The sequence below is a fragment of the Athene cunicularia genome (assembly GCF_003259725.1).
Source record: "Athene cunicularia isolate RWA chromosome 24 unlocalized genomic scaffold, athCun1 chr24_part1, whole genome shotgun sequence".
Taxonomy (NCBI): Eukaryota; Metazoa; Chordata; class Aves; order Strigiformes; family Strigidae; genus Athene; species Athene cunicularia.
Window position 1 is genome coordinate 6523197 of NW_020799132.1, and position 21556 is coordinate 6544752.

The 21556-nt window shown below is 52.3% G+C and overlaps 2 protein-coding genes across 7 annotated transcripts; one reads left to right on the top strand and one right to left on the bottom strand.

The window, feature by feature from the left end:
- Nucleotides 1–4593: 4593 nt before the first annotated feature.
- Nucleotides 4594–9960, top strand: LOC113488512 (transmembrane protease serine 5-like). 6 transcript variants are annotated; one of them, XM_026863723.1, is made up of 12 exons: nucleotides 4595–4935; nucleotides 5160–5267; nucleotides 5566–5688; nucleotides 6096–6231; nucleotides 6550–6663; nucleotides 6859–6902; nucleotides 7053–7215; nucleotides 7340–7512; nucleotides 7810–7908; nucleotides 8074–8285; nucleotides 8366–8518; nucleotides 8683–9960. In XM_026863723.1, the coding sequence occupies exons 1-12, from the start codon at nucleotides 4863–4865 to the stop codon at nucleotides 8689–8691; spliced, it is 1407 nt and encodes a 468-aa protein (XP_026719524.1). In that variant the 5' UTR covers nucleotides 4595–4862; the 3' UTR covers nucleotides 8692–9960. The 6 variants fall into 6 exon arrangements, with proteins under 6 accessions (XP_026719527.1, XP_026719524.1, XP_026719523.1 ...); XM_026863722.1 differs by having other exon boundaries at nucleotides 4596–4935; nucleotides 7334–7512; XM_026863724.1 differs by having other exon boundaries at nucleotides 4597–4935; nucleotides 7334–7512; nucleotides 8143–8285.
- On the bottom strand, nucleotides 8922–21550 carry ZW10 (zw10 kinetochore protein; the record flags this gene model as incomplete). The annotated part of the gene is made up of 15 exons (XM_026863596.1): nucleotides 8922–10477; nucleotides 11443–11645; nucleotides 12639–12770; nucleotides 13239–13369; nucleotides 13973–14142; nucleotides 14831–14902; nucleotides 15853–16091; nucleotides 16566–16748; nucleotides 17505–17668; nucleotides 18313–18504; nucleotides 19144–19293; nucleotides 20240–20399; nucleotides 20511–20588; nucleotides 20772–20873; nucleotides 21407–21550. Coding segments are annotated over 15 exons (2241 nt in total), but the record flags the coding sequence as incomplete, so codon positions are not given.
- Between the last annotated feature and the right edge of the window lie 6 nt (nucleotides 21551–21556).

Consider the following 21556-nt stretch of genomic DNA (forward strand, 5'->3'; position numbering starts at 1 on the left):
GGAAACGCTTGGGGGGCATGGGGGCTGGAAGGCTGTTGGGAGTTTATTATTAATTTTTTTTTTTTTTTGGACTACAGCATCACTGCTGGGAAAACACAATCCGGACAGCCAGGACTCATTATCCATTATGAGATATGGCCAGGATTAGGCAGGTTTTAGGCTGTCGCTTTTGGCCATTTCTCTCATTACAGGCTTACAGCAGCTGCCTTATCTCAGAGAGCAGCACTTTTATTAGATAGGAGACCAAGTAAGTGAGGAAATGATCCAACAGCAGGCAAGAGGCCTGGACAAAGTGATGTCTTGAGGTGGTGGCCACGTTGCCTTGTTCTGTCCTGTGAGAGTGCCCGGAGAGCTCTGGGCGCCGCCTGCCCAGGGCAGGGTGGGAGCAATCCGGGGCTTTGGTCAGCTCTCCTGCAAAGAAAAAACACCAAGCACCTGCAGGCGCCAGCAGCAGCCCTGGGCAGGGCCAGGCAGCCGCCAGCCTTCCCTCCCGCCCAGCTCGGGACGTTTCAGGGTTCTTCAAAGCTGTGAAACGTCCTCCGCGAGGCTGCTGCCTGTGTCCTGGCGGCGCGGGAGCGGCCGAGGCGGTCGCCTGCCCCAGAGGACTCCGGGAGCTGGGTGGGGGGCCCTGCTGTTCCACCCCTGTGCTCAGAACATCTGATTTTCTCCCGCTCCTCAGTTAATCCGTAGGAGCGCAACCTCCTGCTGCTGCTTTTTCCCGTGGGGTGCCGCAGCGCTGCGCTGGGGACGCCCCAGCTGCCCCCCTCAAACACAGTTCTTGCTCAGAGCCCAGCGCTGGGCTCTGTCACGCACCAGCCCCCCCTTTGCACAGTTTGATGCCGCGATTTACCCCGACCAGATGGAACAGGTAGGAAACCCTCTCAACTCCAGCCACCGGCTTCAAGAAATGTTTCCCATTTACGGCCCCCCTCCACCCCCTGCCCCTAGCTATTGCAGAGCTTTTTGCTTTACCGGTCTAGGAGCATGAGACAGAATGTGCTTTTGTGCTAAATCAAATGAATCCTGCCTTGCTTGATGTTTACTTGCCTGTTTTCATTGGGTCTTCTCTTCCTGGGTTCCCCTGGGGTAAGTACAGATTTCTCAGGCTCCCAGGGTTTTGCGCTGGGAGTCTGCAACTTCACACTTCGCTGCTTCCTATGTAAGAACCTAAACTTACTGCGTCCCCCTCAGAGCACAGAGCGGAAGCTCACACGCTGGTTTTCAGCAGGCGAGCTCGCCTGGCACCTGGTGAGCAACAACACATCAGCTTGGGTATGGAGTCTGAGGCACTGAACCCAGCAAACACTGCTGGGAGCTCCCAGCCCTGATGAGAACTGAAATACTGGTGTGCTCCTACCCGGGCTGTCCAGCCATGACAGTCTGAATGGGAGAGCTCAGGGGCTGCAGGACGGGTTTTAAAATGGCTCCTTGAGACAAGAGGCTGAACCTGTATCAACAGGAGAGATGCTTTAAATCCCGATGAGTGAAACTGATTTTTTTTTTTTTTCTAGACCTCTTTTGGAGGCTTTGGGTCCCTCTGGCGAAACCCCCAAGGAGGAACTCTGGAGGAACTTTTCCCCTTTCGCGTGGGAAAGGATGGAGCAATCTGAGCACAGGCTAAAACAAAGGCTTAAAGGAGGAGCTATTCAACCGTTGGCTGTTAAAGCTGCTTTGAAAACGTCACGTGTTGGGCATATGGGCTAAAATTCACCAGGAGGTGAAAGCTTGTTGGGAGGAGACTAGTTCTCGATTCACTTGTCCCGCACCCAACCCAAAAGGGCCCAGTTTGTGATGCCGCCACAAAGGCAGCAGCCACAGTCCGCAGCCAAAAAGTCCCCCCGCACATCCAGGCAGCCCCTTTTCCCCGGCCGCGCTGTACGGACGCTGCTGGGAAGCCGTCGGGCTGCCAGACCTGGGGAGCAGGGCGTCTGGTGAGAAGTGGCTGGCTGGAGGAGAGCCAGGCCCTGGGCTTGCTCTGGATCATATCCCGGCTTGGAAATGCCCCGCAGCCCCCCCTGGGTTTGGGTCAGGTGTTCAGTACGCAATTTTATTTGCTGATGAGTGACCTGACCCTTTCTTGCTCATCTCAGCAGAACCGACCGAGTGACTGGAGAGAATTTTTCCTGGTTATTGCATGAGTTTTCTAAATACGTCGTTCGACGAACCGCAGGCCGGCTCTGCGTGCGTAGCCGTGAGTCTGTCAGCTTGTTGCTCTGCGGCTGCGCTCTGCTCAGGTGGGAAGGGGAATTTCAATGGGAAGCAGTTAGAAAAATGACAAAGGAAATGTCTAATGCTTCACGGCACCTCTGCCACCCGTCAGGTGTTCACGTAACACGTGGGCATGTCGGCGGTTCTCAGTGTCTGCAATCACTGCTGCTTCTTTTTAATTTTATTTTTCTAAAGAACCACAGAGAAATGATGGAAGCTGGGAGGGAAAGGCTACACTGCTGTTCTCTTTCCTGCTTCTTACATCTGTGTCAATGTTCACTTTCGAAAGCGCTCTCATTTTAGTCGCTATTTTCTTATTGCTGGCAAGCAGAATTGATAGAAATATTGATCTCCTTTTAGTGAGTTTTAAAAGAAAAAAAATGAGCGTGACTCAGAGTAGCGAGGTAGTATAGACTGATTGATGGGTCTTATTTTTTAACTGCTACTGATGTATCTCCTTGGAATTCGCTCTGGTTTATTATTTTCCTTGCCCAGACTGGTACTTACTTGGGTTTTGTGGCTTGCGGCAAAGGTGTTTGCATTTTGCCAGCTGCAGTCACAGCCTGTGTCTTCCTCTACCTTCGGCAGAAGTTGGCTTTCCAGCAGCCCCAGGGCATGGGATGCTCCAGGGCATGGCCTGACCTGGTCTGGCAGTGACCTTGGGCAGCAGGGAGGAGAAGCTGGGCCTCTCCGCTCCTCTGAGCCCCCCAGCAGGGCAGCGGCCAGCAGAGGACCCTCGGGCTCCCTCCACACCCTCGGCGCTGCCTCCCGCTCCCACTGGTGCTCCTGGTCCTCCAGCACCATCTACAGTCGTCCGCAGGCTGAGGAGATGCTCCAGTGCCACCGGGTACGGGGACCAGGAAGGGGTCAGCTGCTGAGCCAAGGGGATTTGGGGGATTTTTGCAGCCTCGTCTGCTGCCTCTCAGCCTTCCGGCCGAATCGCTAAATGAGAGAGGGGGCCTGGAGAAAAATAACATCCAAACCAAACAACCACTTCCTCCCTAGTTTTCTCTAGCTGAGCGGTTGCAAGGTGCCAGGCTGTCAAGGGAGCCCAACCTCAGGGAAGGTGTAACTTGGGCTCCGCGGAGGCCCTGAGCAGTGCTGCGGGTCCCGGGGAGCTGGGGTGTGTGTGTGTCTGTCTGTCCGTCTGCTCCCTGCGAGCCAACGGCTGCGCCCGGCACCGCCTCGCCCCGTGGCACGACACCCGCGACGTGCCGCTGTTCATCGGCAGCGCGGAGCCCCCGCCTCAACCTGCAAGACAGGGCTGTCATGAAATATTCATGGGAGTTTCCTTGAGTAAACAGCATTAAAAATTCATCGATATTTTGAGCAACAAGACATCAGCTGTATCTTTCGGGGATGGAGAAGTATGTAAATAAGAAAAGTCTTTCTTTGAAGCAGCTACTGAAGTCTGCTTCAGCTGCCTTTTGTATTTGAGACACGCTGAAAGCTGTACTCGGTCTCCTCTCTCCTGAAGGGACATGAGGCTTCTCACTCACTTAATTGGAGAAGGTTGTCTTAATATTTCTGGTTAGGGTGTAGTCAGCCTGAGGAACCGTCAGCGCAGCCAGTGAGCTGCCGGTGCAGTCGAGGCGGTGGGGCTAAACTCCCAAGCTGAACCGAGAGCTGCTGTTTGACCTTTTTTGCTCTTTGTGTGCAAGAGGTAAAAGCCCAGAAGGACAATCCAGCGCCCAGGGCGGTGGGGCTGACCCTGGAGGTCTCCACGCACGCAGGGTGGGGAGGACCTCGCTGAGTGACGGGGGCCCACCACCCCTTGCCAGCGCCCGCCTAACGCAGCCTGCGGGCAGGGAAGTTGTGCTTTACACATCGCAGCTGGCAGGCGCTTGGCGTGAGCCGTGGGGGGGGATAAAGAGCAGCTGCAGGCTGTCTTTTCTGATCTGTGCCCAGTTTAGGACATGTTGTTCCCCCATGTCTTGTCTCTCTGAACGTAACTGCTAACACGGAGCGGTTGGTCCGGAGCTTCGTGCCGCCCGTGCCGGGGTCTGCCCGTGCCTCGGAGCCCCCCCAGGCCCGGGGGCTGCCGCTGCTCCTCAGCAGTTTTTCAGTTGGTGTTTCTCATAGGGCAGCAAAGCAAAACAATGGGGAAGGGAGGCGGCAGCAGGTGGAAGATGTGTTTGGGAGCTGAGGCAGCTCGACAGCTGCTGGTCTCGCTCGGTGCAACACTGGGGAGGGGTGGGAGCGTCCCCCCGGCGCTCCCCAGCCTGAGCAGCATGATCCTGGGAGCAGGGGGAGGGCGGCTGAGCCATCGGCCCTGTCAGCAGGAGGGCGGGGGACCCCGAAACAAGGGCTCCCTTCAGCGGGCGCCGTGCGGTGCGTGTGCTCGGCGTCGCACCGGGAGTGTGCGGAGGGAAACCTGAGCTGGTTCACGGGAGCCCCGTGTGCTGGGCGCCAGTGGCTCAGCACCAGCCCCAAGCAGCAGCTGCCTGGCTCCGTGGTGTCACGGTGAGGGGCACTTCCCTGCCTCGCCCCCTGCTGTAGCAGCCAGCCTGGGCAGCGGGGTCACCGCCCGGAGCTTGGCCCCTTCCACGAGTCCTGCTCTTTGGCGCTGGTCTGCTCCCCGGGACTCCGCCGCTTTCCCAGAGCCCAGCCTTAGCCGAGCGCTTTCCAACAACCCTCCTGGCGCTGGGGGTGCCATGCAAAGCCACAAGAGCCCAACAGCAGAGCCGAGGAGGGAAGCGAGGAGGACACGGGCCTCCCCGGCACACGGTGGGTGAGCTGTTTGTGGGTTTTGGTAACAGGGGGGCCCCTCGAGTCTTGACCTCCTGCAGAATTCATGGCCTTAGCTCACCCCCTCCTGGCGCTGCGGGAAGGGGTCGTGTGAGTCCTAGAAACGGGAATATAATGACCCGGGGGCTTCACCAGGGGCTTGGCAGTGCTGCGAGAGACGGACAAGACTATGCTAATCCCCTCTGCCTCTCTGTTTCTTAAAGATTCTGCCAATGCATCTCTCGAGACTCTCTGCACCGTCAGGAGGCTGCTCCTGCTGCTCGGGGTTGCGGGGCTGCTGGCGGGGACAGCGGCTGGGACGTGGCTCCTAGGTCAGTGTCTGCTCCGGGCCAGCCCGGCCGCTGCGGGCAGAGCCCAGGCGCCCAAGGGGCGAGTGAGCCCGGGCTGCGGACAGGGAGGTGCTGGGGGGGCAGCTCCGTGGCCAGTGGCCAGGGGATGTGGCTGGGGCGTGCTCTGCTGTTGGCTGCTGTGACAGCGAGCTGCACCCGCGCCCGGTGAGGGGCTCGTCACCCTTCCAGTGGCAGCGCGGGGTTGTTCCCGGTGTGGTGCATCCGCGGGTGCTGCCCGGGCTGTGTGGGGCCACCTCCACCCCTCCTCTGTTTCCTGAAGCGAAACACCTGAAGCAGCCTCAGCCAGACCAGGACTTCACCCAGCTGCAGGAGCCGGCTGCGGTCCCAGCGTGCGGCGACGGGGAAGAGGAAGACCCTGTGGTCCGGGGGACGCCCAGCAGAGGTTTGCCCCTTTGCCACCTGCCCGAGGGTGGGGAGGGTGGCGCGCTGTGCAGGACAGCGCCTGCCAGGCCCCGCAAGAACAGAAAAGATGTTCTTTAATAATGATTATCTCCTGCTGATCCACTGCCTCCTTTCGGCTGCACATTGTGGTTGTTTCGCTGCACGCAGCGATCCGACGGCAGAGGCGACTCTTGCAGGACTCCTTCGCGTGTAATCACTCGGCAGAGCTGCCACGTGGGCACTGAGAACATGCAAATCCTTTCTAATTGCTTCAGATGTTTTTTTTCTGGAGCTTGGGGTTTGGATTTTTTTTCGGTTTAGATGTGCACGACCATCCACTGCGCCGGCCCTGGGCAAAACACTGCAGGGAAGGGAATTTGCAGGTTGTCCTTAGTGGAATGACTTCAGTGTCTTTCAGAATAAACGCGGCAAACTCCTTGCTGGAAGCGCAGGTGGGGGGCCGCCCTGGCTGGCTCCTGGCATGCCACGAGCGCTGGAGTCTCTCCCTGGGCACCCTGCTCTGCCGGCAGCTTGGCTATCTCAGGTGGGTACGGCAGAGGCGGCTGTTTCAACCCCCGCTCCCCTTTTCGGAGGGGAATGAATTGGGCAAGAGCAGGTGCCTGAAGGCCAGGAGGTTTGTCCGGGCAGCAGAGCCAGATCTCACAGGGCCCTGGTGAATGCAGGGCGGAAAGCAGGGCTCGGGGCTGGGGGGGAGCTGCAGAAGAACATCCCTGCCAAGGACGTTCATTCCGGACTGCCAGAGCAGCAGGACTGTGGCCGGTTGTTCCCATGGCAGGGTAACGCTCCTGATCCCTGGCGGGTCCCCAGCCCCTGCCTGGGACACTTACTGTTGCTTCTGCAGAATGATCCATCAGAAAGGAGTGAACCTGACAGACGTCAAGGTGAATGACACACAGGAGTTTGTTCAGGTGAGACCCCACCAGGAAGGCAGCCTGGAAGACCTGTGGCGGGTCAGGTAAGGGCAGCTCTGGGGGAAGCAGAGTTTGCTGGCGGGGCTGAAACAGAGGCCTTTTTGTCAGGCAGGGAAAACTGTCCTGGGTTTGTGCAGGAGGCAGCCCCTTCGGGGAGTGCTGCGGCTGCCCTGCAGCGCCCCAGTGCCCCGGGGATTTTGGTTCACGTGGATTCTGACCGGAGGCTTGTTCCTGTGCAGGAGCAGCTGTGACTCGGGTCGAATTGTGGCTCTGAAATGCTCAGGTGAGTGCCTTGCGCCTCCCCCGTGTCCCCAGGATCTCCTCCCGCAGGCAGCAGGTCCTTCGCTCCCACTCCACCCGCTTCCCTCACGCTCCAGCACGAGGATCTCGTGCCTGGAGCTTCCCCTCACTCCTGCTCCCGGGTGCCCTGCAGAGTGCGGGCTGCGCCCTGGCACCGCGCGGGTGGTGGGGGGGACGGACGTGTCCCCGGGACGGTGGCCCTGGCAGGTCAGCGTGTACCACGGCTCCCAGCACCGCTGCGGAGGCTCCGTGCTGGCACGCGACTGGATCGTCACGGCGGCTCACTGCGTGCACAGGTACCCGGGGGTGTCCTGTGCCCGGCCGCGGGCGCTGCCTCTGCTCTTACCTGCGTCTTGCCGGAGCTGCCTGGCTCGTGTTGCCCTGGGGTAAGCAGCTCCCTGTATTTCTGCTCAGTTACAGGCAGCTTCAAGCCTCCGCCTGGCTGGTTTTCGCAGGCGTTATCACCCATGGCTCGATCAAGCAGGAGGCCGGGTTATCAGTAAAGAAAATAATTTACCACCCACTTTATAATGACAATAGTCTCGACTACGACATTGCTCTCATGAAGCTCCAAGTCCCCCTGAATTTCACAGGTAAGATGCTGCTGTGACGCGGTTGTGTCCTCCTCCCATCTCCGGAGTTGTCTTATCCCACAATTAACCGATTGGCCAAACCTGCCACTCCAGAGCAGCTCTTCAGGGCCACCCAGCTGGCACTTGGCTCGGCAGCGCCGTGTTTCAGTCACACCTGAGCTGCGAGTTGCAGGGAAGGAGGCTGTGGGAGCTCTCGGTCCCGCGCGCCAGGCTGGGGCTCCGCAGCCCCCTCCCGGCTGCGTAACACAGAGCAAAGCCATCCTGGGCTGGCACTCACCCCCGTCACCTTCTTACCAGATGCCATCCGCGCGGTGTGCCTGCCCCGCTCCCACCAGGACCTCTTCCAGGGCGCGCAGTGCTGGGTCTCAGGCTGGGGCTACACCAGACCAGGCCAAGGTAAGCTCCCACCTCGTCCCCACCGCTCAGCGCCCTGGGGGCTTCCCCCTTGCTCCCCTCCAGCCCCTTCCATGCACATGTCCTGCCTTCAGGCCACCCCTCTGGGCCTGGCCCTATTCAATCCCAGAAAGTAATCCCGTTTTTCCCATCTTCTGACTTCTCCAGCTGGTGCCCTGCCCTTTCCTCTTGCTCCCTGCAGATCTCGTTCCTCTCTCGGCTTTTCTCCCTCCCCAGCGCAGGTCACCGAGACGCTGAAGGAAGCTCTCGTTCCCTTAATCGGTACCAAGAGGTGCAACAGTTCGTGCGTGTACGCGGGGGAGCTCACGGCCAGGATGCTCTGTGCTGGCCACCTGCGGGGGACGGTCGATGCCTGCCAGGTAACAGGGGGGCGAGGGCTGCCCGTGCAGCGGGGGCCAGCGGGCACCGGTTTTGCTGCACCAGCCCCGCGCTCCCGCAGGGTGACAGCGGGGGCCCCCTGGTCTGCCGGGACGGCCCCGCCTGGCGCCTGGTCGGCGTCGTGAGCTGGGGCCAGGGCTGCGCTCAGCCCAACCGCCCCGGCGTCTACGCCAACGTGGCCCAGCTCCTGCCCTGGATTTACCACGTCACCGAGGTGAGGGGGAGCCTGACCCGCGGCCACGCATCTCGCAGCACAAATCCCGGTGCCAGCGTCCTCTGAACCCTCCCCTGCCCTACGCTCACCCCTGACCTGTGAGCCTCTGGGACAGCCTCTCTTACGGTCATGATTCGTGTTTTCTTTCTGTTTTTTTTGACTAGATCTACTAGAAATGAGGCAAGGAGAGACTTCACAGAGCAAGACTTTGCCTTTTCCACGTAGTAAGTGGGGAACAGCCCAGGACTAATTCACAGTGTATTACTATAACCCTAACAGAGTCTGCAGACAACACTAGGAAATGTGTTCAGTATAAATAGTTTATTAAAGAAAATAGCAAATTCCATTTCTGTGAACAATCCACGTGGGAGAAGTGGTGTTTTTCAAAATACGTGGGGTTTTCGATTGTAAAGGGGCAGAGGATCCCGTGAGATGCAAGGGTTACAGGAACGCTCTCAGCCTTCTGATAAATTACTTAGAGGAGGAAGAAAAAACTAGGGTTTGAAGTGGCAGTCAGATTTTGCTTCAGTATCTGCCTCCCTTGCTGCGCTCCCGTGTGCTGGACTCGGTGGAACTGCCACTTCGACTGCTTTTCCCCCTCCCTAGGCCAGTTTGAGCCAGGAACAGAAGGGGCTCCTCACAACTGGCACCGCCTGCCCCCTGGCTGTATTTTAATGCTCTCTCAAAAGAAAAGTACCCTTCTCAGAGACTCAAACATAGCCTTTTGTAACTTTAAAAGAGAATGCTGAGTGCACACTTCATTCCCTTTTCATATTTATTTACATTTCTTGCTTTATTCTTCAAGAACAGAAAATTTACTACCAGAAAGACAACAGAGACAACCTAGCTCACACGTAATAAAAAGGTGAAGGAAGGAGGTGAACTGGTTTCTTTCCACAGTTGGTAAAGTGAGATTGAAAAGTTCTAACTCAGTTTTAAGGTATTTTCCATGAGAAATAAAGCCACAAAGAATTTTGCCAGTTGTGCAAAACCCTGTGACTTGATTAAACAGTTCACTCGGAACAGGATCTCCTCTCCCCCCACCCCCCCTAAATTTTCACTCTGTTGAGGTTCAGCTCTCCGGGGAAAGCCGAGGTGGGGAAGAGCGAAGTTTGGCACTTCAGCATTCTTAGGAGGATATCAAAAGCTATCACAGTCTGTGGGTTTCATGTGGAATTTGGAGGGACAGAGGAGGTAAGACACGAAGGGGCTACATGCCCCCTGCTGTAAAACTGCATAGATAAGATTCACTATTGAGAAACAGAAATCCCCTACAAGCCCCTTAAGCAAGCTCAAGAAGTCATCCAGCACCATGCACGAGGCTCACTGGACAGCGGTGGCTGTTCTCACACAGAGATGTGGACACAAGACTCGGAGTATTTCCCTGTGCTGGGCTTAACAGGGAGACGAAATCCTTGAGAATGGAGATGAGCAAACATCACTGAAAGCATCTCTTCCTCACCAGGACTGTACACCCACCAGCTCAGGAAGGAAAACCTGGATCGGGGCAGAACCTCTCTGGGGGGGAGCATGGCGGGAGATGGAATTTTCAAGCCCAAACTCTGTCTCCCTGGCAGATGGAGCGTAAGCACTTAGTGTCCGTGCGTTACCCACCTTTGCTCTTCTGGTCCCGGCCTCCCAGAGCCATCCTCTTTGCCCTACAAACATTGAGCTAGGAAATGTTTCTTGTCCCTCAGTCAAGCCTCCGGGAAGCACTTACCTAATGCTAAGCTTTTTGATACCAGTACAAAGAAGAAGGGTCAAATCCAAAAAAACATCTGAAAGACTCAGTTTGCTCTTGCGTTATCAGAAGATGCACCATGTAGGAGTAAGCGCGGTTACTTAATTTTGGCCAGTGCTGCTGCTCTCCTTTCTGTGTTCTGGAACAAGGCTCGGATCAGACTCTTCACTTCAGCTGCTGAGAATTCAGCTGCAAGAGGCCCCTTCCCGTCCGCCCACCTATGTGGGAGAGAAAGATCTTTATTTAACCCAACTGCACAGAAATGTCATGTTAAAACAAGTCTTCCGAGCACCTATTACAGTAGTAAGTCTGAAGGCAAACCAAATCCAGCCAGCAGCCTAGTAGCTGTATGCAGCTTGAGCCCACAAATGTTCAGCTGTCTATAAAGGCTGGAAGGTGACTTTTGCACTCAAACTGTACCTTTTCCTTCTCCAAAGTAAGCCTAAAGCCTGTCTGAAAAATTCCCATTCACCTCCCAAACAGGAAATTAAAAAAAAAAAAAAAAAGTGGCTTATGCCCAGGTGGAAGCAGAGTTGGGAACCTCTGGTGTCCAACAGGGTTCCAAGAGCAGCAATGAGCAGGGGGCAGCAAAGGAACTGCCCTCCCTGTGCTCTCCCCAGAGCCGGTACCTCTCCTGCTGAGGACAGCAGCTTCAGACGTGTGCGTGAGGCAGCTGTGAACAGGGAATGTCTAGCTCCTGACAAGGCGTGCCAACTAAAGTAATAGAAGTAATTATGCAAATTCTCATGTATAAATTCAGATGAATCCTCCCCGCAAGTTAAAAGAACAAGAACCAGCATCTAAAAAGCAGAGGCCAACCATGTGGAAAAGCGCAGCAGCAAGGCATAGCTCACATCAGAAGCAGCAGGCAAAACGCCAGGCTGCTCACCGCGAGGTGCTGCTGCACTCGGAGCCGGGGGCACGCGCCGCCACTCTGGGGCTGGCTCTCCCGTGGCACTCGGGTTTTTCCTTGGGTTGCCTTTTCCTTTGCAGGGAGCAGCTGAATCTATGAGCACACACAGCCAGGAAACAGCCCCAGGAGCAGTGACCTGATCCTTAGGAACAGTGATTGCCTTTCAGGTGAAGAGAGTCCCCCGAGTGCAGCGCCCGGCTGCTGTCAGACCCCTCCCCGTTACCGGGGCAAAGGACCAGCTGAAAAGGCAGGAGGCAGACAGACACCTACTGATCTACTATTTCTTGGAGGTTGGCTTGCAAGATGATCATCAGCTCTTTGAACGTCATCCATTTCTGCACATAGACTGGAACCTCCTCTTGGTATTTCTTATTTTTGTCATCTTCAGGTAGCGGAGTGAAAACTCGGGGCCCTTCCTCCACCATAGTCCTGCAGAGGGAGTACAGCTTATCTGCATCTTCTGCAGAGATGTCCTAGAATCGAACAAATGTTTACAGGGGAGCAGTTAGACACGTATGTGGCGTGCCAAGCAGTAAGTGAAAAAAGGTGGCTGTGCGTGTGAAGATGAAAGCAGCGCTTTAGATCACGTTTAGCGTTCTCAAGGTAACAGGACTTGTTTCAGGCATAGCTACTTCAGCAGGTTCTCAGCACCTGCCTCAGAACACTGGTTGTGCTTCTAAGCAGCGACTCTCAGTGCGGCAGCAAACGCTCCACTGTGAGGGGGGTGGTACAGTGCTCTGAGCAGTCTACAAGGAAAGTGCTGAGGCACTGCCAGCCCCAGGATGAAAGCCTAAGTGCCCTGTAAACTACCTGTTATGGGAAAAGAGAACTTACTGGCCTAATGCAGAATGAGGAGGCTCTCTGGATGTAGGCTGTGACTGGAACAGATGCACTAATACATTCCTATCGTTTGCTGCGGAAACGTATTTTTAATTAAGAAATGTAATAGGGTGGGTAGTTGTACTTAAGAAACGCAATGGGATAGTTGTACTTGGCCCAAGGTAACCTGACAAATCACTTAAACACAGTACTGGGAGCCAAATGGAGGTTTAAACAGAGAAGAATTTCAGTCTGAAATGCCATGGGTATTTCTGGCGCCTAGGTGGGATGCAGAGGGTCGTGAGAGATGCACAGACTGAAAATATATCCAAATAACTCGAGTCTAAGACAAGGGTTAAATCTCGTGCCCTGAACAAAGAGATCAGTTCACAGAAGTGTTTAGAGCAGGACACACCTACATCCAAACTAGGATGAAATCACAGCCGCTTCCCTGACTCTGCCCTCGACTACGTTCATGGAATTGCTGTGAGAGTATGTACGGTCTCAGCTGGGTCCGTCAGCGGCACCTTGAACACTTCTCATCGACGGGATCATAACTGTAATTTCTGTGAAACTGCCCCCCCTGAAACCTGACCTTGGAAAGAAGTTCGAGAGGTCCCACGCACTAGTTGTTCTCGGGCAGTTACCTCCAGGGCAGCGATCCTAGCGACCATCTCCGTGAGAGCCGTGTTCAGCAGCGTCCCCATGGCCTTGCAGTACACGTTCACTGGAAGGACGTCCTGCCAGACTTTCCCCAGTCTTTTCAACTGATGCAATACCTGGAAGGTAACAGCTAAGTGTTATCTGCATCTTATCAAAAAGGACGTTAAGAGAGGCACCAAATAAAGTGACTACAGATGGTCAGAAACCAGTCGGAAAGCGAAAGGCAACGAAGCATCCTGCTATCGCACAGAGCAGATGTTCTTGGGGAAGATGCCACGTTTCAGGTTGCATTAAGGCTCATCAACAGCGTGACAGATCTTTTCCTCGAAAAATGAAAAACATTATAAATGTACTGTTAACAAAAAAGATGAAGACGCTTTTCATTTCAATTTGGAGCAAGAGGAACTGAACTCAGAATGCTTCAATTTTACAAAAAGATACAGCCCAGGAAAAAAAAAAAAAAGCCATGCCAGAAAATTGTTTGGAAAAGTTCCACCCTGCTGAAACACCGCACAGGTCTCAGGACTGAGGTTACGCACTGTAGCTTCCCAAGGACATCTCCAGACAGGGGGAGATTTGCTTACCTGCCTTATCGCTTTGTTTGCTGCACAGTAATTTTCCTCGTCATCCATATTAGAAAAATTCCGAGCACTTGACAACCTCTCCAGGATTTCTCCTCTCTGCACTCGCATCTGGGCCAGAAAACACTCCATCCCTTTAGGAGCACAAACAAGCAGAGAGAAGCAATTAAGCAATTACTAAATTTGCTCTGCCAATTTAGACATCTTAAGTGCTGAATAATGAGCTTGCTACAGTGTTTTATTTTTAAAGGAATTTGCAGTCTCTAAACAGACTCACAGAGCAAATTTCACCAGGCCCAGTCACGTATTTGGTAAGCTCTTACACAGCTTAAATTGCTACAACACTTTTTCAAAAGAGCCGAGGAGCAGAATTAGCTGTGGACGACGGGCTCAATCAAACTTATCGCAGAATCTGTTTCCATAAGAACACAGGAAAGGACTGAGCAGCAGATCCCAAAATACCTGAGTGCCACAACACCTCACTGGATAATCAAACCGCTCTTGGAACTCTGTGCTGGACAAGAGGAGCTGGGTTTCAAAGAGTCAAGCTTACTGCTTGGGTCCTAACCCTCTGTCAGACTTTCCAATCTAGAAAACGCCCTTGCTACTTGTCCAGAACTCTTAAATAACAATCTGCTGCTTCAGTCAGTAGACACGTTAAACCACTCAGCAACAAATGCTAGGATTAATTACTACATCATCCATCAACATATCTCAATACTGAAGGATAAACTTGCCAAGTCTCCTGAAACCAGGTACCATATCTACGAAAGTAGCTGCTCCGTCGCAGAGGATGTTGGTCAGGCGGTACCGGAACTGGTGTCCCAGGGTGAGCAAGTGGTGAGCAATATACATGCAGTTGTTGTGGTGAATGGCTGCCAGCTGGGGTAATTTCTGAAGGTTCTCCCTGTCCCAGGAAGGAGGAAGAGAAAAGAAAGAAATGTCCTTATTTAGACCTGACTCTGTTAAAACAATTATCAAGCCTACCCTAGAGAAACTCTCGGTCTGTCTCGGATGTCTCAGGTAAGTAACGGTGGGCAGCGTCTGATAAAAACATCAGTTGGAATAAAAGCATTTAAGCTCCTGTCCCAGGCACGCAAGAACTTAACAGGAAAGGAGCTGCATGGCCAGAGAAAAGGCCCGTCCGTGTTCAAACCATCTCTTACATCCAGAGTGTTTCTAGCAGTGGACTTTCACACAGGAAAGCTATGATGAGGAAAGGAGAGAGATTTCCAGTGATACCCCAGTGTCCTCTGACAGAACTGCAGGCTTTCAATGTTCGCTGCTGTTCTTTTTTACAGGAAAAACACAATGAAAAAATCTGTGCATCAGACCTGGGGTCAGAGTTACGTGGCTGGACTCAAACACAACCGTTACACAAACTGCAACTACCTGTCCCGACCGCCAACTAAGACACTCCCCAGCACCTCCTCCGCAGCAGGTACGACGTCACGATCGGCACTACTGGCCTTCTGCTGCTGGAGGAAGCCCTTAGAAATCTCTGGCTGTGCTGGACAAACTGGGGACAAGTGGGGCTGTTCCAGGAGCATCTCTCTCTCTCCAAAACGGGCCCCAGGTAATACACACACACTTACCTGTGGTATGTTGGCACCACATCATAGAACAGCTGGAATATATTCCGTACAGAGTAGAAGAGCTGTATGCAGCTGCAAGGAAAATAAGGTTCACGTTAGTTTGTCAGTGAAATTAGCATCTTGTTCACAAGTGCCCCTCAACCTTCTCCCAAACGAGGTTTTATTAGCAGTACTGGCACAAGGAGTAGATTGTCAGGTTCAATTACAGTGATAGCAACAAAGGCAACATTCTGGAAAATTCACAAAGGCTGTGATGACCGTGAGAGCTCGGTGTGGAGAAGACCACGTGTCAGAAGGGAGATCTGTGACAGCCCAGGCACAAAGGGGACAGTGTCCCTTCCCCACCAGGTGTGCGGAAAGAGTCTGCCCCCCGCCACAGTCTGCTGAAGGGCATTCAGCACCCGGGCAAGCCTCCTCCTCCAGGGTTGTGCTCTCCACTTTTTAAAGCAGACTGTGTGCCGTTTAACCGTTTTCTCTGAAGAGCCCTATCAGATGCAGAGCTGGAGTTCTTTGCTTTCACTCAGCACAAAGAAAGCAAGAACTCATCTCAGAATGGCTGCCACCACACACCACACCATTCGGCTTGAAAAAAAGAGATGGTTTTGGTTTTTCTAAACAAGTGACAGCTAACATATGATAAAACACTGAAGTAGTGTTTCTCCCAACTAAGAGGAAGCCATGAACGACACTGTGCACTGTGAGTTTACCACGTCTTCACTGCTTCAATAGCTAAAATACCATAAAGTCTACCCGAATGCTCCCTGAAAACGGGACTCCCAAAGGCTGCTTCACCCCGTGTTACTGCAGGGAACACCGGCTGCAGCTCTTCCTGCTCTACCAGTCTACTGCACGAACCCCGGGGTGCATCCTCCAGCCAAAACACAAACTTTAATGACTGATTCTAATTTTCAAGTATCTTCTGTTCTTTTAAAGTTCTGTTAATTTATCAACAGTCATTTGGTGTTGCCAAAGGCAGTCAGTATCTGACACCCAAGAGTTACCCGCTGATACACAACTCCTACCACTGATCTGTGCTGGCTGTAGCCTCCAACAGTGTCTGATAAGCCAACTCCATCAGCTTCTCCACCGATGAACTGATGCGGCACGTGGGCAGAGAAAACGTGTACCGGCTCAGTTTAGTCTCGTTCTCCAAATTCACCATGTCGTTATGCACAAAATTAGAAGTTTTTTGTGCTTTTAAGTGATCTCTTGCCCCAGGATCAGGAAGGCTCGGTAGGGCTACACAGGAATCGGGTGTGATCTAAGGGCAAACAAGAGAGAGGTATAATATCATTTAGAGCCCACAGAAAGGAGACTGGGCAAGACTAAAAAACACTGAATGACAGTTTTAAGACTCAAGATAAACACAAGGCTGCAGAAGTCCCCGAAGACTGCTGGAAGTCTCCTGGCTTATGAACGACACAGCAGACCACACAACAGTCTATACGGTGTGGCATGCCTAGAAGCAACTCTATTAAGTAATTGTTTAATTTTTATTAAACGTATGACACTAGCCAGAAAAGCCTGTGCAAGCAAGCTTCAAGTATTTTAAGAAACACTTCGTTAGTGAAATAACCTTCTGAAAGGTTTTGAAACTGCTGTTTGCCAAGATCACCAAATAATCAAGACAAAAAAAAAAAAAAAAAAAAAAAGACTCAACTGTTCTAGACAAGCTTTCCTCAACAGCTAAGCTATTTTTCCAGAGAGAAAACCAGTGTATTGCATCAACAGTCACCTTGACAGTGTTGTGTATTTCTGAGGTCATCAGGTTTCTGGCCGCCACAATCACATCCTGGCACTTCTTGTTAGCAAAGTGAGAATTGACATTACGGGCGTATTTTAGTAAATCAGTCGTGTCTCCTTTCAAAAACTGCATGTTCTTCAAGGCTTTTTCAAATTCCTCTGTGGATTTAATAACCTGAGAAGAGCGGACACATATTCCACATTAACATAGCTTCCTGAAGTCAAAGGACAATATTAAAGTTGGGTGTAAGCTCTTCCACGCAGCTGAAAGCAAAGGAGGAAACTAGGTTTTAGAGGGCACTAACCATCCAATGCCTTTTCAATCTTTTGGGAAAAGCCGGCTCAGCTGGGGGCTGTGATCACACAATAACAGTGTTTGAACTGCAGGTTTGTCCCCCCTGACTGTGCTGGCAACCCAATTCAAAAACCAGTGGAGCAAGGTGATTAAATTTCATTACACTGAACCACCTGGAACAAAGGGACTGGGAGGTTTATTGCAGGACTGCTTCCCTCTGCAACAGCCCCTTCTCCTGGAAAAGGAGCTTTTGGCATCCTTCACTAGCAGCAGGTTCTGGTTTAGATATGTAGCTTTACAAAAAAATTACGTGGCCTATGCAAGAAACCCCTGTGATCATTAACAACAGAAACAGAGCAATCCATCCTCAGGCAGGCAGCTGGGCACGCGGCTCTGCCACACTGTCAGCTTCCGCCTCTCACAGAGACCTCTCGCGGACCCCGAAAGCCTCCAGCTCTTGGTTAAACATGGCCCGAGTTCCACAGATCAGAGACCTTGCATACTTTACGTGACAGGAAACACAAGCCGCAGCTTCACTCAGAGAAATACACAGTTCTAGACTAGCAAAAGACAGCTTTTTGTTCAAGCTGGCCATCTGGCATTTCCACATGGAGCCGAAAGATGTGTGAGACCTACCTCTATGTACTGCTCTAGCTTGCTGCTATTGGTTGGGATTGAATTCACCAGACAGTTCTGAATGAGGCAGTCTGATAACTCTTCCCATATCATATCACCCAGCAGTTCTGCGAGCATAACTCTGCAATCCTTTTTATCTTCCGCAGGCTGCTCAAGAGGCACATCTGAATTCAAGAGAACAGAAATGGATTTGAATGCTCCTGCCTCCTGGACCAGACCCTTCAGCAGTTCATTCAGTCCTTCCTGTCAGAACTGCATCTACCAACTGCTCCATAACCCTAAAACGGGGGTGTTCTTCTTATCCAGGGCCTGTCCTGGGCCTGTGGAATCACCCACCCAACCGAAAGACAACCAAATTCATGTGCAAACTGAGCCTGCTTTCCCAGCGTGTTTCTTTCGTGACATGCCAGCCCAGCCCAGGGCACTTTGTAGCCCGTGGCAGATCCTGCAGGTGACCAGCCTGACTGAGGGAACTCCCTGCACTGCCTCACGATTTCCACCTGGTAGACCCGCGGCACGCAAAGATCTTCAAGGCAGTGACCGGTTCTCAAGAAAAAACATTTATCAAAAAATTAATTCCTTGATCCCTTTGAGACAAAGTACTCTCCTCCTTCATCTTCCCAGCTCTGCAAATGCTGGCTCACTGCTAAGTCTGGTCTGACAAGGTGCCACGGGCACAGCATAGCAAGTTAACATTAAAAGCTGCTTAGACCTCACACACGATTCAGTACTGCGTAACAACCAGTCTGGAAAGCTTCCGCTCCGGCTACACCAACAAGGTACCGTCCAACAGGGAGAAACTACCTACTCAGCAGATACTTGTGGAGAACTTCAAAAATAAGCTTGATCTTGTCAAAAACCTCTATGGGAGAGGACTGATCCAAGGTGAGCTCCTCAGACTTAAACCGTAGGATGAAGACATCCGGCTGTTCCTCTGTGAATGGCTGAAGAGACGGGTACAAAATCAGTGGCTTTAGGATGTATTTCAGCAACAACTGGCCTGAGAAACGAGAAAAAAAAAAAAATGTTTTCCAACAGCAGGAGGCTGTAGAGATTCTTCATGTGAAGTGGAAGAAACACTCTCTTGATTAGCTGTATCAGGGACCAGCTGGTGAGGTAAAACGCCGGCTTTGGTTTCACTAAAGACCATTTTACTCATGTAAAACACATACAGAGGCCTAACAAAGAGCAGCATATTTAACGTAAAGTAAAAAACAACTTAAATGGCTGGAAGCATGAAGTCCTGTCCTAGTATGTGCTGTTACTTCCTGATTTATTTGATCAGCACCTGAATGCCTGAAACCATCAGTCTTGTTCTTGGTAGATGAGGAGGCTGTAACTGGAAAAACCCTTTAAACATCAGATCGTGAAACCACATGGCCACAGACCAGAGCAGTATTCTAAAGTGATGGGAAAGGATAATTAATTCCAGATAAGTAATGTGATAAATCAAGGATAAATAATTTCCTATTAATAAGAAGCAGAGAACTCAGTTGGAAGCACAAGCCAAGAGAGAAAGGAGTCTTCCAGTGTACTGCTGAAGTGAACTGGATCTCGACATCCATCTTAAACCAAGACTGAACTTATACACACTCGGGCTGCTACAGCTGAGTTTATCCGGACCCACGGTCTGTCTTACCAAAAATTTTAAGCTTGGTGTGCAGTTCTCCTAGGACGGCAAATGCCTGCAGCACAGAAGCAACGGGTGGCCCAGCAATCTCCTCCTCTTTTGACGGCACCGTGTGCAAGTGCAATTCTGAGTTCATCACTGACTCCAGGCTGCTGCTTTCTAAAGAAAAAAGAAGAACCATCTCTCCGTCATAGCGTGGTCTGAGATACACAGGCCTGAGAGGCTACTGCGTTCCTCGGGCAGCAGCTAAAGCCACGTTCTACCTCTCCCCATCTCCACAAAACACAGCTCTTGCAGAAGAGCGTCAGAAGACGCTGCAGAGCTCCTTGTGTTACGGTGCAGGGCACGAGAATCTGTCTCTTACAATGATCCGGACCTGCCATTTCAGTCACCTTGCAATTTAGTGACATTCAGTGGCAAATGGCTCTCTTTCCACTCTTCTCCCCATTTCAAGTCAGATCCAAAGGAAAAGGTTTTTCTTTTTCCAAAGGAAGAGTTTGTGTTTCACTGAAGACAGCAATATACAGACTCCCAGGCAGTTCTTGCAGTTGGCTGCCTGCAAATAAAGTGGCAGCCCGAAAACCTACCAGAGAAGGTAAAAGTATCCTTAAAACTAATCTAGTGGGGAGACATGTTCAGGCTGAACAAGAATTTCAGAAAATCCTTCCAGCTACTGTGCTGAATCTGGTATTCAGTAATGAGTAACCTGAAATTTTGGCCCAGCTGACTTCCTCAGGAGCAGAAACTCTGCAAGGGAACGTCCCTTTTCTTGTGTTTCAAACTACTCTGAGGCTGGTAACTGTTCTGATCTCTGCTTCAACATTTTCTAAGAAATACCACACACGAGGCAGACAAACCTTCAAGACTCTGTTTAAAATCTTCTGACTACACCGGATTGTGGTAGCACCTAAATACTCCAGGAGTGGAGCGATGTCCAAAGAGCACTCGTCCCTCCCATTCACCAAGTTACGCAAACAGCAGAAAGAGCTCCTCAAACCAACCTCAGCTCAACAGCATTACTGTATTGCTCCTCTTGTAGGTGCTTGGAACCAGGCCTTTCCAATAGCGAAGCAAAACCAGTGACGCCAGCTAGAGTGGCGAGTACCTTTTGAAGGAGGAAGCTTCCACACAGTCAGTTTCTGCCATTCCTCTCCTAGATGGTAGAGCGTGTTCTGTGTCTGCACCGTGAGCTCTGTGCCTAGAGCTTTCAGGATCTTCAGCTCAAAGCCCTGGCGGGACTCCAGCATTTTCAGGCAGCTTCGTGCCTGGTGGTAAAGACCAAACACAAAACAATGGGTAACTGCTGCCCCTGCTAATGAAAAGAATCTTGGAAATACACGAAGGACACTGTCACACGCTCCAGAAGTCATTATTACCTTTTCCAGTTGCTGAGCTGCTACAACATACTTCTTTTCCAGCAATGCACTGTTGTACTCTTTCATAGCTGTATCAAACTGCAACAACCAAAGAGATGCACGGGTCACTCTATAGCTGCGATTAGACTACAATTTTTTAAACAACACAGCTAGAGGCTGGGCAGCTACAGACAGTTATTCAAAAGCGAAGCCCAGAATAATTCCATAGGCTGGGAGGCAGAGAGGATGACTTCAAGCCACTGCTCCACCTCCCTTCCTCACCTCCTGCAGCTTTTTCAGAATACTCAGAACCAGCGTGTCCCGCTCCAACTGCTGCTTCAATTCAGTAAATTCGGCAACAGCCACATTTAGATCTCGCTGAACCTAAAGCAACAAACTTTTTCAGTTCATTTACAGCAAGCAAATGTTAATCAGACACATTTCCTCTTAAAAGCCATAACAACGTGAGATTTAAAGTATTTCTGTGCTAGAATAAACTGGTGAGGTGGAAAAAGGCTCCATTCATTTTTCTCCTTGCTAGGAAGATCCTTACACGCATTGGAAATGCTTCTAAACTGGCTTCTCAACATGGTACAGGGTTTTGTAAAGGCGGTGTAAGGCAATTTAGGCTCCAGCGCGTGTCACACCTCACCCTGATACTCGAGGCTGTTTCCTCTCTCCTGGAGGAGCCGCCTGGCTCTTCCCAGCTGCCCCACAGGGAGGGAACCACCGCCGATCCCTCACTGACCGCCCCTTACCGCCCCGACGCGACACACCTCCGCAGCATGTGTCACCTCCGGGCGTCTGAGGGGTGACATCACCCCGGGCCCCTCCTCAGCCCCCCCCGCGCCGCACCGGGACGGGCCCTGCAGGTGCGGGGCGAGGCCGGGGGGGCCGCGGGTCGCCTCGTGTCTCACCTCGGTTTCGATCCCCGCCCTGAGCAGGTCGATGTTGCTGCACAGCCCGTCCACCTGCGACACCAAGTCCTCGGCGCTCTGCACGCTGGGCAGGAACTCGTGGTACTTCTTGTTGATCATGGCGCAGACCTCGCCCTGCGGGGACGGAGC

Coding starts and splice junctions, on each gene's coding strand:
- LOC113488512 (XM_026863722.1), top strand. CDS start 4,863: ATGCAAAGCCACAAGAGCCCAACAGCAGAGCCGAGGAGGGAAGCGAGG. Junction 4,936..5,159: donor ACGGGCCTCCCCGGCACACG/GTGGGTGAGCTG, acceptor TGTTTCTTAAAG/ATTCTGCCAATGCATCTCTC. Junction 7,216..7,333: donor GCGGCTCACTGCGTGCACAG/GTACCCGGGGGT, acceptor ATTTCTGCTCAG/TTACAGGCAGCTTCAAGCCT.